At 36.7% G+C, this 16,071-nt stretch overlaps 2 protein-coding genes and 1 pseudogene across 3 annotated transcripts; 2 read left to right on the top strand and 1 right to left on the bottom strand.

The window, feature by feature from the left end:
* Window positions 1–1,836: 1,836 nt before the first annotated feature.
* LOC120005166 (L-aminoadipate-semialdehyde dehydrogenase-phosphopantetheinyl transferase-like) lies at window positions 1,837–5,003 on the bottom strand. 2 transcript variants are annotated; one of them, XM_038854655.1, is made up of 5 exons: window positions 4,843–5,003; window positions 4,504–4,636; window positions 3,587–3,831; window positions 2,899–3,070; window positions 1,837–2,412 (listed from the first exon to the last, which is right to left on the bottom strand). In XM_038854655.1, exons 1-5 carry the CDS (start codon window positions 4,956–4,958, stop codon window positions 2,206–2,208), a joined length of 873 nt encoding a protein of 290 aa, XP_038710583.1. In that variant the 5' UTR covers window positions 4,959–5,003; the 3' UTR covers window positions 1,837–2,205. The 2 variants fall into 2 exon arrangements, with proteins under 2 accessions (XP_038710583.1, XP_038710584.1); XM_038854656.1 differs by having other exon boundaries at window positions 4,504–4,702; window positions 4,843–4,981.
* Window positions 5,004–7,513: 2,510 nt separating this feature from the next.
* Window positions 7,514–10,917, top strand: LOC120006560 (uncharacterized protein YnbD-like). Its single transcript, XM_038856624.1, has 2 exons — window positions 7,514–8,241; window positions 10,500–10,917. Exons 1-2 carry the CDS (start codon window positions 7,698–7,700, stop codon window positions 10,751–10,753), a joined length of 798 nt encoding a protein of 265 aa, XP_038712552.1. The 5' UTR covers window positions 7,514–7,697; the 3' UTR covers window positions 10,754–10,917.
* Window positions 10,918–11,174: 257 nt separating this feature from the next.
* LOC120006478 lies at window positions 11,175–13,414 on the top strand (annotated as a pseudogene).
* Window positions 13,415–16,071: the final 2,657 nt, after the last annotated feature.

Here is a 16,071-nt window from a genome sequence, read left to right as displayed (position 1 = left end):
CTTCCAAATACAAGTAGTTAGTTTTAGCCGTTAAATACTAGTCTCTCTCTATCGTGGAGCTAAATTGCTTATGGTCAATTGAGTTTTTTCTTATTTCATTGAAGAAATATTAAAGGCTGAATTATTTGTCTATGTAATGCCTATTTCAAAGGGGAGGGAATACCGGAATATACAATTGTAGGTTAGTTAAGAGGTTAGTGTGTGACTCTGTGTGCTAAAACTAGTTGAGTACTGTGGCTGTACTTTTTGTTGAACTGTTTCAGGGGAAGCACTTTTGTTGAGGTGGTTCAGGGAAACATGGGTGGATCCATTCCATTCAAAACAAAATATCTTATCATGGAATTTGCATTTGTTTTGGAGCTTTAAAGACCTGTGAATTACCTAGTAGGCCAGAGTATATCTTCTACTAGTCAATTCAGTTCCTTTTGCTATGTTCTTGTTGAATTTTTAGTTCGCTTGTGCCATCGCAGATATGCTGGCTTGAATGATCTCTTTATGCATCTGCCGGGTCGTGCTTCAAATTTTGGATCTCCTTCAGAAACATTATGCAGTTAGTATTTGTACTAATGAAGGTATTCCAATTTTTAAAATGTCAAAAATATATTCCCGAATGATCTTCTTTATGCATCTGCCAGGTCGTGCTACAAATTGTGGATCTCCCTCAGAAACATTATGCGGTTAGTATTACTAATGAAGGTATTATTATTTTTTAAATGACAAAAATATATTCCAGAATTTTTGAAATGTCTGGAAAGCACCAAGTCTTACCAGCAACCTGTTTCATATGAAAATGCCGCAAGGTAGGAATGATTCAAAGTTTATATTTGGGAATGGTACTTTGATGAAAGAGCTAATATGTATCAGTGGCTGATGCAGTGTGGTTATCGCCTTTGTGTTTCAGCATACACACTTCATAGTTATGCTTTATTTGAATTTTGGTGTGGTTAACAGTATTCTTAGGACAATTACTGATGACCGTGCTTACTTGACAATTACTTGTTACTTACTTGTTGATCTACAGTGGTGATTGACATTTTCCAGTAAGCAGAAAGTGTGAGAGGAGAAAAGTCTCAGAACAACGGGTCTTTTTCTCTTTCTGTTTTTGGTTTTTCAATTCCATCCATTTCTTCATCTTCAGATTGGAAAGACTTCAAGTGAAACGGAGCTTGGTAACTTCAGCAATTTCATTTAGTCAAATTTATTTCCTCTTAGTCATTATACTTGCATGCATTGTGCTTTAACTTGAGATGCAGTATATATCGTGCTCTTGAGTTTCACATGTGAAGTGGCTTGTATGTGTGGAAGACTGTTCTGGATGCTTGTGTGCAAGGCCAGAAAAAAGGTTTTGGGATTGGAGAGAAAAAGGCGGTATTACTTATTAGGAGATAGAAATGAAGTTGACAATTTGATGAGCTGTATGCTGCTGCTGCCATATTTGTGCATTGGCAGTCTGGAAGTTTTTGAGTGTTTGGTGTCTGCAGTATGGGAAAGGAGTGCAATGATTCTATTATTTCAGAAATAGCTTCAAACTTGTATTATGAAGTAACCCCAGCAAAATCTTTATGCAGGATTTTTTAGGCTTTGTGCATGAAATTTTAGTCTGAAAATTTCTCTGCTAGCATGTTATTTACCGGGGGCATGTGAATTCTGCATCTGTGGTGTTTGTTAATTTGGTTTCGTGAAACCTGTGATACTCCAATAATTTCTGGTACAGTGTTCAGGAGGATTTGAGGGTTTAGATTTCAGATGGTTAGCCGTATTTGTTATGTTTCCTTTTGCTTACTTGAACCTGCATTATCAGCATTAGCATAGGATTTAACACACTCATGGACCACATTTGAAGAAAAAATCTCTACCTTCCATATATTAAGAACTAAGCTACATCTAATTTTAGGTTATGGACAAGATGTCCTAATTCTGTACACAGTTGGTTCCAAACTTCTTGTGCAACAGAAAAATGCAATTCATGAAATGCCATAAATTGTTTCCAGGAAGCTTTTCCCTTCTTCGCATCATCGTCTCTCTTTTATCATTTTAACAGTTCAGTCTGCAACAAGTGGTTTTGCAGGACTAACAAGGGATGATGACAATGATGATGACTGCTTGAGACACTGGTGATCAGCAATTTCTTGCTGTAGGAACATGCCTGGGAGGCTTCAAATTTGGTATCTGATTGATAGGGCATGGGACATGTCTTTTAATCTATCAGGAACAAGTCCTCGCAGATTGCTCATCAAGTATACCATTCACACCATATGCGACTTGAACAAGTTGCTCCACAGTTTTCCAAACAAAACTTGCATTTGCAAGATGAAGACCCTGATTGTATTCCTCTTCATCGAACTCTACCTTATTTAACGTTCTCTTGTAACTTTCAGTAGCCGATCTCGGGGGACCTCTTGCAACTGAAACCTGCAATATAAAAGAAAAAAATTGTGCTTAAAATCAAGATAAGAGTGGTTTCCCAGCCCATATCTACCAAATAGGGAAGGAAGGTAGATAGATACTCATTGGAGCCGATTATCAGAATTCAATGAGCTATATAATCAGTTCTGTAATTGTGAGTCAAATATTCATGGGACAGTTCAACAAGCAACTTGGCAAAGTAAAAATGGCTGGTGCGGTTAAGCTATCAAATGAAAACCTTTTCCATACAATCAATTGCTCCTCAAACAACTAGCTTTTTCCATTGAAGGGAATTGGAGCCGATATATTCTTTGTTACTTTTGTTTTTGTCACCAAAGCATGTTTGCTACTCGCATACTACAATTCTATAACAGAACCATCAACATAAACAATCTCACTCAAGAAGAGTATCGGTGTAACGGAATTGCCCAGTAGCTCAAAAGCCAAAGCTTATATTGCAAAGGAATACGAACAGGAAACAAAATTTCTTACCCAATGTCTCTTTCCCAGCTCAAAAATCCAAAACCTCCATTCCATCAAGGGTACATCATCAATTTTAAGGAATATGTTGGTCCAGTTATTGTGATGAAACTCGACTTTGTCCAACCCGTAAACCAGTCCACTCCCTATGGCTTTCACATACGCTTCCTTCAGACACCAATATCTGCAGAAAAAAGGATGATGTTCCATTAACAAGCATTGCCCAGAGCAATCAGCAGTTAGTGAGGTTTCAGGAGGTGCACATGCCAGCTTTTTATTTTAAGAGGAATGCTAGATGACAAACAATGCAGAAATCTCATACAACCATCATAAAAGCAACCATAGGCAATGGACAAAAAGAGAGGGAACTTTTCATAAACTATTTAACTAAAATGTAACAATGAACTTATTTTCAGGTCAATCAACATTTCTCAGATTTTATATTCATAATACAAGTTACATCAGGGAAATAAATTCCATTGAGAAAAATATATTTAAACAATTGGGCTAAGAACCACTAAAGCATGTTCTCTCTATATACGTAGTAGGTTATTAGTGCAGTGTTCTTAATTCTTCAGGCTTATAGCAGTGAGTTTCCGTAGGAAACTGTGAAAAGATAAATTCTTTCAGGTGAAATGGAGAAAATATTAATTGGATAAAAGTTCATAACAGTATCGCAGCGGACAATGTATAACCGTACTTGTAGAACTCGACCAGAATTTCCTCACAAGTTCCAGCACTTAATATATTATCCCATTCCAAACTTGAAAAGTATGAAGAGAAGTTTTGAATGAATTCCTGAATTGTCTCTTTGCAGGGAGTAACACAACAAACAATGTCCAACCCCACAAGGCATAGAGGTTCAGATGCTATTGCCACAAAATCACCGTGATGAGATACATTGAAATTAAAGTTGGGAAATTCAATGCCAACTTTATCACATTCCTGAAAAACATAAACAATATTTATGAATTTATAGTTAAAACGAAGTACATGACTCGAATGATATGCAAGGACTGAATGGGGTAAGGTCTCCCGCATGTCCCTAACCCCGCCCACTGCGGGAGCCTTGTGCACGAGAGTTGTTAAAGAAGAAGAAAGATGTGATGGATATTCAGTATCACATCACAAAAAATATAAGGATATGCGCACATGAATGTATATATGATGGAAGAAGTAGAAACCAGATCTCCTTTTTATATAAGAATAGAGATCATGTTTGCACACACTAATGTCAATCTCAAGCTTGGAGAAATACTCAAAATTAGCTATCTGATCTAGATAAATTTATGATTTGTATGAGTCATGCATGCCTATCCTAAGGTTTCCCACATTTAATAATGGTTATAGCATTCAACTGAACCAAAAGGAAGAAATAAAAGGTCAGCTACTCTTTGTTCATCACTAAAGCTTTTCTAAATTAGATCTTAAATCACCAACAATGTAAGGAAAAACTATTTTGTTTCAACATGTTTCTGAATTATATCTTATTCAACTTGAATTTGGTACAATGTCATTTAGACATACAAAATGATGTCATTAAGGCACAAAAAACTCAGTTCAACAATCCCAATAAGACTGTAGAAACAACAAGAAGCTTATTAATTTTACCCATACCAGATAGGGTTTGCCTTCCAAAGTACGGTTTATGATGATCTCACCATAACGGATTCCCAACAACTCATGTACAAGAGCATATTGAAGCAGACGGCTCACAAGCGCTCGCTTTCTATCTTCCATCCGCACATATCTAATATCAAAGAAAATAACATCTAACATATAAATGTTTCCTTATATGGTTCGTTCTCTGCAATTCCTATTAACGAGAGAAGACAAAGTAGGGAAACAAAGAGAACATTAGGGGGTAACTAAACAAAGAAAAAGGCTTATAGTTTTCCATCCGGAGAAAGTCGTCAGTGTTAAAATCAAATCAACAGTAGGAATAAAGAAACCAACCTGGTTATGGGGGATTGTTCATGGTGAGGAAGGAGAGAGAGGGCCAAAGAGAAGTAATTGGGAGATGGGTTCCACTTTGATACGTCCACCACCCACCTCTGTACCCCTTTCTCCATCGAAAGATTCTCCTCTGATTTCACAGCAGGAGTTCCAGACACAGAGGAGCCAAGAACTAAGGAGGACGGCAAACATTTGGGCCTCGATGCTTATGGCCCAACCCAAAACATTTAGTTGGACCTACATCAGGCCCAAATCTCTTACTCTCTCTTTTCCACTTCTTTTCTATTAATAAAAACTAGTGGATAATTTTTTTTCCATTGAAATTTAACGATTTTAAAACTATTATATGTTATTATATTTGGACTCATATACTGCCTGTGATAAGATTATTGAAATATAAAATTGCACCTCATATTTCTTTATGTATGTTTTCACTTTTCACAAGTGCGAGAGAATATTAAATATCTCATTAGTTTTATAAAGTCAATTCATGTGGTTTATAAGAATGACACATCTCCATAACACTTGAGGATTTTTTCAATAAAGGACAAAACCAAATGAATCCTTGTTCCAGACTCCAGAGCAAACAATATCGTAAATTGAATTCAACCAAATTATAATAGAATTCTTATGTGCAAAACACATAATCTAAGAAAAACTTTTTTTTAAGGTGTTTCCAAAATATTTTATTTGTAATTATCCAACTTCATAAGGGCACTCCTTATATTCTCCAATCAGGAAGCCGTTTAAGAGCTTCTTTAGATCAAATGAATCTTTTGGTGACCAAAAAGGACATCAAAATTCCTTAAAAGATATATATGCTTGCAATTGATCTTGTCAAATTATGGTGGTTTTCCAATCCTCCTTCGCTCTATCCATCACTGCACATGACTACAATCTTATGTGCTTATAATTAATATATCTGATATAATTTTTTTTGTTTATTGATTCTGGAGTTCTAATACGTACCTTTAAGGTATGTAACTCTGTATCCATAATGTTATAACGATTTTTTTATTTTTTTTAAATTTACTTTTTCCACCAAACAAACACTAGAAAATATTAACAAATTTTTTGTTCAAACACTAAAAATTAGTTATTTTTTCATGATAAATTTTTCCTTTTCTATGAGAAGTTGATTTTCATCGAAACAAAAGAAGCACTAGATTCAACCTCCACCGCTAGAAGATGACAGAACATGAGACTATTCCCTGATTGAAAACCATTTAATTAAACAAACAAAACATTGTTTATTAATCAATAATCATACTCAATACAGTATAAATAAGACATGAAGTGTCTTTGCATCCACGCCAATGTGACCTTAATTTTCTTGAAACGCAGAATACTAATTCAAGGGTTTGTTGTCCCAACCAGTGTTTTTATTCTCAAAGCACAATTCCGCTATAAATCTGACCTAAACTTTCACCTAACTTTGCAGTACTTACTTATATCATAAGATCTGGAAAAATATTCAAAGAAGAGAATTAAAATGAGAAAGTACGAGAAGCTTCACAAGGCTATCATTGATCACGACGAGCGCCAAAACTGCCACGCCGGGAAGAGATGGAGAGCCATAGTTGAGGAAGAAGGCGTGCACCAAGCACGTAAAGTGGCAAATCTTGTAGAGGCAATGCAGAAGGTTCTTATTATGTGTAGGAAGAAGCAGCAACAACAACAACATACCCAAGATATGTCTGCAGCTACTGCTAGTGCTTTGAACAAGCAGATTGATGGAAAGGAAAAACCCAGCTCTTAATTCATGAATTTTATCTTCTTCCTTTTGTAGCTGTGAAATAATTAACTGCTGCTTATGTTAGAATAATGAGATTTTCCCTGTAATATATACAATTATATGTATGCAATTATTCATGCTGTGTTTTATTAAGGGAGAGAAATTACTAGTGGAACCATTTGTTTCTTCATGGCCCAACACAAGGGCAGATCCAGAAAATGGTTTGAGAGGAGACTTGGTTAGTGGTGGAGCCATGAGTTTATAGGCGGGGGAAAATTTGTTTGGGGGTTCGCCTGCCCCCGAAATTTTTTTAAGGCTTAATATTGATATGGCAACAAAAGAAACAAATTACCTGAATGAAAATAATGAAATTTAGATGGAGATTACTAGATTAGATACCGCAAGTTCTTCTGATTCAGCTCTTTAAGGTTTAAGTGAAGAGCTGGATTCTTCTCTCTACGGTATGTTTGACTCGTTAATTCGTATAAGGTTTTACTGATTTAGGGGAAAGAATTGGGCCAATGAAGACTTATATTGTGTTAAATTTAAATGACCTTATTCTTATCATACATCATAGTATACAAGTAATTTTTTTTCAAAATTTCAAACCCACCCTGAGTTAACATTGTCTCCGCCCTTGGCTCAACAAATAGGACAATAAAATCCATCCATGCCCCCTAAATTACCTCCGTACAATTGCTCTAATGGATAAATTTATTGGCCTATACCATCTTCCACAAATCTAATTCAGTTTCTTACAAATCATTGTACCTTCGGGAGCTCAAATTATGGGGATTGGGCTTACATTACAAATGGGTAATGGCCCATTTATCTCAAAGTCATGTGAGTTGGATTGATTCCACCCACATGTTCTTTGATCTTGCGTTGATTTCAAGTTTTCACTTTTCAACACAATTACGATATTAAATATTTAAATGCATCTTGATTCTCTCACAATTCTTGGACTTCATATTATATTTTCATCCTTTTGTTATCGAGAGAACTCAAGATCTCAGAAACCCAACTGAAAAAGCTATCAAATTTACCCCAAATCACCAGTCCACAGCAGGTCCTTTTAAAGTTATTGCCTTGGATTCACTGATTTTGGGTGAATCCGGAGATGGGTGTTGGTATATCAGTGTTGATAGCCCTCAAGGCAACGGTTCTATTCATCTTCTTTACTTTCCTTAAGAACCTTGGTTTTTCATTGTTGTCTCTGCCATTCTTGTATGCATCGTTGATATCTTTTCTAGTTTCAATTGCTTCTCACCCATCCATTGACCTGCCCATGCTTTTGGGCAAGAATTCAGATGGGTCTTTCCCTATCTGGTCAATCATTATGTTCAGCCCCTATTTATTTTTTGTTAGATTATTTTGTTCACTGAGAAGATTGAAAAGTGGTGAGGCACCCTATAGTGAGATTTATGAGGGTGTGTATGTTGGTGGGTGGCCTTCTTCTCCTGATAAATTACCTCCTGGTGATCCTGCCATTATTGACTGCACTTGTGAGTTTCCTAGAAAGTCGGAACTGACTGGGCACGCTTATTTGTGCATCCCCACATGGGATACAAGGACCCCTCAGCCAGGCGACATTGAGAGGGCTGTGAAGTGGGCATGTCGAAAGAGGGCCCAGAATAGGCCTGTCTTTGTGCACTGTGCATATGGTATGTTCTTGTACTTTGAATTATCTAACTCTTGATAAGTGCTACTCAATCATATATATTTTGTTGTGCATCTTCATAATCTATTGCTGTTAGAACTCTTCTTTCTTCCTTTGAAACTTTGGGATAGTTGTGAGGTATTCTCGATAGTTATTTTTAATTCTTTGTGGCAATCTGCCTTTGGAAACATAGTGTCAGTTGTGGTTTCATGGAAGTATAGTGTGAACTATTTGTATATCATGTTATTTTCTACTGGCTACTTGGAGTACTCACTCTTGCGGTTTCCATGTACAAATCATACTTTTGTACTATACCTATTTGATGTTTGTAGTTTGATATGGCACCATTTACCTCTCCCTTTTTCCTATTATTAAATGTATGTCTTGTTCTTTTGATCTAGGAAATACACATGGATCTATTACCAAGTCCGTATGAACATTTAAATTAAGTCAATAACTTTTTCTTTGCCAATATCCTGCTTCAATTTTTTCTCAAAAATAATTCTAGGGGGCAGAAGCCGCCCCGGTATAAGGTCTACTTCCATTTCCTTTTCCTCTGAGTAAATTTCATCATGACAGTCCTAAGTCCTAACCAGTCATTTGGACCTTTCGATAACAATAACAACAAAAGTGATTCCGCTCGTTCTTGCTTAAAACATGATTTTGACCCGTAAAAAGTTCTGAAGAAAACTAGTTCACATAGAAGGTGTCAATTGCAAATTGGATGGAAAGGAACCTTACAACTTTCGAACGTGGTGAAACTTCCATAGATCTATTTTTTTGAAAATTGGCTTAGCACTATAAAAACTCTGCCTTCCCAGCACTTGTGCCAATTTCATTGATTGAATCAGCTTCGATGGGTTGTGTTCTGTTTTTAGGTGGCACCATCAGTATCTTCTCTCTTTCAAGGAAAAAAGTGTTGATAATTAGAAAATTTATTTTTGGGGACTACTAATTTGAAAACATGGGAAACATCATGTCTTTTGACATATATGATGGACACCTTTCATTGCTGCTGGTAGGCGTCATTTGTGTCAAGCTTAACAAATTTAGACAATAATATGTTGAATATCTACATTTTTGTTGGATGTCTAGGTTTTTCACTGAAAGGTTGGTTCCCTTTTCCGTTTCTTGCACCCTTATCAAGTCAGTTACTTGCATATTTGATATTTAAAAGATAAAAAGCTTATATCTGACTAATGATGTCGGTAAGCTTGCTCTGACATGAAGTCATAGTTATGACATCTTATATGCAATGCCTGCACATATTTCACAATCAGATTTGACGCTCTTGATATTTTTTGTTAGGGAGAAAACTGGTGGGAATCTTACTAGTTTATTTAAAATGTGAGGCGCGTATGTTACATATTGTTTGAGGCTGTGTGTGGTTTCCTAATTCTATTGAGATAATAAGAAAGCAGACGATTTGCTTATTTATAAAATTTTCGAGTGGATGGTGTCCACATCTGGTAAAATTAATCTATCATTACGAGCGAACTATGGATTGGTTTACTAGACAATGATCTTCAAAAAGAAGCATGCAGCTAAAAATACATTGTTCAATAATTATGGTTTTCTATAATTCCAGTTAAGATGCATAAAATATATATGTTGAAACACAGCTAGATGTCCATGTCCTCATTGTCCTGACACTAAGGAGTTGACTGAAAGCTTTGCATATCAGTTATTTTTGTGTGTGCTTTGTAGAATTTTACTCATAAATAACTTGTGAGGGCTAATGTTCTATGAATACCCGTGATGAGACCCAATTCAGATTTAAGTGGGCAACAATATCAATGAAGAGTATCTCATCTGTGCTATGTATAAACCCATGTACTTGATGATTGTACCGAGTTACAAGTCAACTAGTTGAGCTTCACGGGCATTTCTCAGCCTAGTGGAAATCGAACTTGAAGAGCTCAGTCTCAAAGCAAGTGGCTGAATATATAAAAGGGTATCCATTCCCTTTTTTGTTTCTTTGATTTCGTTATTAGACATCATATTAATTTATCATTGTTGGAGTAGATGTTCACATTCAGCATGACATCTTTAGAAAGAACGGTGAAATTACATTTTCTTCTTTTTTAAGTGTTCAATGTTCAGATCACATATAGGATGCATGGAAACTGATAATAGTCTTCTGCTGGCTTTTCGAATATAAAATAATTGCTCGTGGTAACTTGTTCGTATGGAACTTGGACATAATCCATAATAACAGCTCTTCTGTGGTTGTAAATTGAAGTCCGTTCATGCTTGTGCCAGGTCATGGAAGAAGTGTTGCTGTGATGTGCGCGCTCTTAGTGGCTCTGGGTGTGGTGGAGGATTGGAAGAAGGCTGAGCAGCTCATCAAACAGAAAAGACCTTATATTCGAATGAACGCTCTTCACCGCGAAGCCTTGGAAGAATGGTCAAAGGACCGATTATCTCCTCCTAAGATGACTGAAGGCATGAATGCAACTTCTGGGATTCTCACTGATGCTTCCCGTAGGCCTCGATCGGACAAAGCTAGAGAATAGAACTGATTGAAATGCTTCCTTATCTATGTTGTACTGCAATAGCACTGACCATTACCAACTCTTTCAAGGATTGCTTAGTTATTGTTTCTGACCATTATCAACTCTCTTCAAGGATTGATTACTTATTGATTTGTGGGTTAAATTCATTGAATTCTGGTTTATTACTCTTTTGTTTAAACAAAAGTTTGAGATTCATTTCTTCAAATAAATAAGAGAATAATAAGAACGTAGATATCAACAAGAGGTGATTCGGTTGACAATCAGCTCGGTTAGGTATATGTGTGTTCAAGGTTCGATTCCAATGAGTAGAAGAACATTGATGATTCAGGTGAAGGCAAGTAATCAAATTGCCACTGCTTTTCTAAAAACAAAAATGTAAAATGGACCAAGTAAATGAAAATAAAATGAGGGAGCGCAAACCAGGCAACCAGCATGATATTGGGTCACCCGACCCGTATCTCACCCAATACTTACTACTTGTTTGCGGGTACACTTTTCTCGTTCGCAGAAGCAGTAGGAAAGAAGCAGACGATGATGCCAAGAAGAGCTTCTATGGTCTCTACAATGACTGCTGCTCGTTTTCTTGTTCAAGGTATGGCTTCTCTGATTTGTTCTCCACTACGAACTACATCTCTCATGTTGGCCTCCTTCCATACTTCCAAATCTTCAATAAGAAACCACATTTTTGAATTCAGCGGCATCGATGATGCTGTTGACTGCTTTAATCGGATGGTTCACATGCACCCTCCACCTTTTACAGTCGAATTTAACCGATTGTTTGGTTCAATCGTGAAAATGAATCACTATCCAACCGTGATTTTACTGGCTAAATCTATGGAGCTGTCTGGTATCAAGCATGATATCTGTACTTTTAATATATTGATGAACTGCCTTCGTTGTGTGAGGCGTGTGGATTTTGGGTTTTCTATTCTTGGGAAAATCCTGAAACTTGGTCTCCAACCTACTACTGTAACATTCAACACCATCCTCAAGGGATTGTCTGCTGAGGGTAAAGTTGCACATGCTGTGAGATTTTTTGATGAGATGGTGGATAATGGTTATCAACCCGACACATTTACTTACAACACACTTATAAATTGTTTCTGTAGAGAAGGAAAGATTTTAGAGGCTGAATGTGTACTTGAGAAGATGATTGAGGTCGGAGTGGACCCCAATGTAGTCACGTATAGTGCATTGATGGACGGATACTGTCTGGTAGGCCAGATTGATAAAGCATTGAAAGTGTTTGTTTCAATTGCTAAAAAGGTTTTCCACTTGATGTTATTAGTTATAATATTTTAATCAATGGATGTTGTAATTTTAGAAGTATAGAGAAAGCAATGGGACTTTTTAGTGATATGAATTCCAAAGGGTTATGTGCTGACACTATTACATACACCACCCGTATAAGTGGATTGTGCAAGGTAGGCAAAGTTCAAGCGGCAAAAATTCTTCTTAAGAAGATGTCTGCACACAATCATACTCCAGACTTGATAACTTACTCGACTCTATTGGATGGTTTATGCAAGCATGGGTGCCTTGATGAGGCATTGGCTTTGTTTAAAGCAATGCAAGAAAATGGGTTGGAACTTAATATTATAACTTATAACACCATCATTGATGGTTTATGTAAGGGCGGGAAGCTTAATATTGCAAGGAACTTGTTTTCCAGCTTGTGTATCGAGGGCCTAAATCCTGATATAAAGACGTATAATATCTTGATCAATGGCCTCTGTAAAGAAGGGTACTTAAGTGAAGCATATGAGCTCATCAGGGAAATGGAAAGTACTGATTGGTCTCCAAATGGCAGTACTTACAATATAATTATTCGAGGATTATTCCGAAACAACAACACTTCTTTGGCAATGCAGCTTCTTCAGGAAATGGTTGATAAGGGATTCTCTGCAAACGCATCTACTGCAGCTATGCTAGTGGATTTGTTATCTAACGATGCATATGACAAATCAGTTTCCAACGAACTTCGTATGCTACTGTTAACTTGATCTTTGATTCATGGATGAGACCTATTGTTCGTAAGTTAGTGGTCAGGTAATTGTTGAAAGCTTGTCTAGGTACCATTTTTAACAATTTTCTACCTTATGCCGCTTTTGTTCCCTTTTCACCAAAAATTTATAGAATTCTTTCAATGTTACTATTTATTTTGAAGTTGCTGACTAATGTCCTCCAATCACACCGTTTTTTTCCGCCCCCTTTAAATCCTTATGTCAGGAGACAATGTGTTGTGTGTTTGTTTTTCACTATTAATTGATAGATTGATTTCCTTTTTTCTAAGAACTTATACGTGACAGTCAGGGTATTTTCTGGTACTTATTGTTTAAGTTGAAGCATGTTTTTTTTCCTGCATGATTTGCTATTTCAGAGTATAACAGTTCCGTGCATGGTGAAAGCTTGAGTAATGTCTTTCTTTTTATTGGTGTGCGAGTATACCTTTTTCATTTCAGGATCAAGTCTAGTTATGAGATTTGCTAAGGTGGCATGTTTTTCTGTTTTCCTGACAGTTTCAAAACCACTATTTACAATGTTCGAAGACAAATACTGTAGATTACTTTGATACAACAAGTGCTATATATATATATTCTGATTTCTGAACATTAACCTTATTTACAAAATCAAGCATTAATGTGTCTTTGATGGCTGACTCTGTAGGGAAAACCCAAATGGGAAGAGTGGATCCCCAACGTTCATTGGCAAGTGGCAACTGATCAACTCTCTTGAACCAAGTCATAGCCAACTATCCTGTAAATCTATCATCACCAAATAGAAACATCTGCCACAGCTTGCCCCTTCACTGCCAGTAAAGCCAAGCAGCCACCTGTGCATCCATTGGTGCAAAGTGCAAACTATGGGTCATTGACAAGAGATCTTCTGGATATACTGACTACAACAGTCTTGACAGATTAATGTACGTTGGCGATTATGCTCAGCCCTGGATCCAGGAGAGTAAGATTATAGTTATCAACTCTGGTATCTGCATATGGTGGTCAACTATTGCCACAATGGCAGAATGGTTTGGTACTTGAATCAACAGTGACTTTGATTGCATTGAGAATGGCATCATTTACATATAAGCCATGGTGTTTGGAGAAATAACAAAGATGATATGCACTGGAAGCAATAAGGATTCACTCGTGTCCTTGCCAGGGTGTTGCATTTGTATATCGGGTGTTCCTTTGCAACAAATTCAGAGAGTTACTGAACAACATCTCAAGGATTGCTTGGGCTCAAAAATTCAATCCTACCTGTCAAGATGAATCGCAGCAACTCCAACATGTTTTCAGAGCCTGTGGATTGATAGGGATGGTTAAGAGGCATTTTTGATGTGGCATGATTTCTTGTCTATTGCAGTGGTCGGAAGAGGTTCTTTAGGCAGGATTGTCGGCGGGCACTCAAGAGATTGCTACAACTGATCCCATGCTAGGGATGCATAATGGGTGTCACTATTTCTGAGAAAATGAGGATAAAGTGAAGCTTTAGATCGTAGAGTCATCATGACTAGATGGACTTGATTGAATTTCGGAGATTAAAGGACTAGATGAACTTGTTTGAATTCGATTTTTATTTGCGTTGTACTGAACATTGATTTTTTTTTGATAAATTATATTGATTTGAATTATATTGATTTTCTTATCTTTGGTTACTTAGAAAATTTCAATAGAAAATAAAGAAGATTGATTTCGAAGTTGTTTTTGTTAGATGGAGCATGACGAACAAGAAGCTAAATTGGTAGAAATTGAAGTACCACCATGCACTGGGTTTACCACACCTGATTTAAATGATGGTGCAGCTCAGAATGATGATGGATCTTTATATGACTATTATGAGGTTGCTGTGCAGTGTAGGAGAGTTCTGATGAGAAGAAGTAAATCCAGGAAATTGGTGGAGACCAACTACCAAATCCAAAAGCCATGGATTCAACTTTGTCTAAGGTACTAGCAAGTGTGTGATAATTTAACATTTCGTCCAAAAGAAAACCTGAAACCATCATTGGCATCCCATTATTCATCCAAGAAGTTCAGATGCTAAAAAGAAAGTTAGTTTGACCCTATCAAATCAGGTACATGGTGTAACACCAAGGTTGCTCCATTGGACCATATCATCACTAGTTCAAATCCTAAAAATATTCCTCTCCCAATGCAAAACGTTGTTACTTACATTTGCTCTCCCCATAACCTTGCACTTGTAGAAACCTCGTGCCAGGGCCAGGACTGCCCTCAGTACTCAACATGTTAACACAGCTAAAAGCCTACAGCACCCTGGTTAAAGCAAATACAATAAAAACGTACAACAGGATTCTCATCACAGGATAACAATATAATGACAAGAACAAGACTATAGTCTTGGCATCGAACAAATGGAAAACACTAGTAGCCAAGTTAAACTACGTATGGCTATGAAGAAGTAATTCCAATTTCACAATCATATTCATCACAACCATGCAAATCAACATTCTCTTCCCAGGTGCGACTAATTTTTATTCTGAGGGTTTTCCAAATCATGCAGATGGAACTGATGTAAGTTCACCATCTCATTGGCCCACACTTGTATGATGTTGAATAATAAGCTTAATCAAAATAGTCAACAACTGCTACTACTTGCTGCATCTACTTTGCAGCAAAAAAACCAACCAAGGATGAAGGAAATGGGAATTTCTTTACTTGCCCATACAGAGGGAAATACAATATGAAACTGCAAATAAGAGCCCAAAACGTAGACCCAAAGTTTGTCACAATTTTGTCCAACTCACAAAACAGTACATTTTTATAGTTCATACTCATGGAGTAATTTGAAAGTGAGAAATAGTAATCAAACCCAAACTTATTAATAGATGATTTCAAGTGGAGCACTTCCACCACCATCACAACCATGCAAAACAAGTGACCCGATGTACAGCACCAAAAATTTCCGCTCCGTGCATTATCATGTGCAGTCTTGGAGCCGCTCTACTAGAATATCAGAAACAAAATCTAATTGCAGCATCTCAAGTGAAAACAAAGGGTTTTATTTTTAACTTAATGACAGTCACAATTTTGAATGTATTTAGATATTGTGCAACATTCATCTTTACATGATGCTTCTCTAATACCAACATGCAAGAACCAGTCCAATTCGCAATAGAAACCTTCCTTCTTACCTTAGAGAAGCTTCATGTTTCTGAAGAAACGATGATCTAAAACTACTAGGAAAACAGTAGAATAGAGTAGAATACCTGAGAACATGTTTATCAACAAAAATATCTGCTCAAAATGAAAGGCAATACTTGTGCACAAGAATCCTCAAAATTCATAACTGATAAATTT

Source organism: Tripterygium wilfordii, chromosome 9, assembly GCF_013401445.1.
Source record: "Tripterygium wilfordii isolate XIE 37 chromosome 9, ASM1340144v1, whole genome shotgun sequence".
Lineage (NCBI taxonomy): Eukaryota > Viridiplantae > Streptophyta > Magnoliopsida > Celastrales > Celastraceae > Tripterygium > Tripterygium wilfordii.
Note: the sequence above shows the minus strand (reverse complement) of the source record. Positions and strands in the feature narration are given on the sequence as shown.

Coding starts and splice junctions, on each gene's coding strand:
- LOC120005166 (XM_038854655.1), bottom strand. CDS start 4,958: ATGGAGAAAGGGGTACAGAGGTGGGTGGTGGACGTATCAAAGTGGAAC. Junction 4,637..4,842: donor GAACAATCCCCCATAACCAG/GTTGGTTTCTTT, acceptor CTTTGATATTAG/ATATGTGCGGATGGAAGATA. Junction 3,832..4,503: donor TGGAAGGCAAACCCTATCTG/GTATGGGTAAAA, acceptor TATGTTTTTCAG/GAATGTGATAAAGTTGGCAT.
- LOC120006560 (XM_038856624.1), top strand. CDS start 7,698: ATGGGTGTTGGTATATCAGTGTTGATAGCCCTCAAGGCAACGGTTCTA. Junction 8,242..10,499: donor CTTTGTGCACTGTGCATATG/GTATGTTCTTGT, acceptor TGCTTGTGCCAG/GTCATGGAAGAAGTGTTGCT.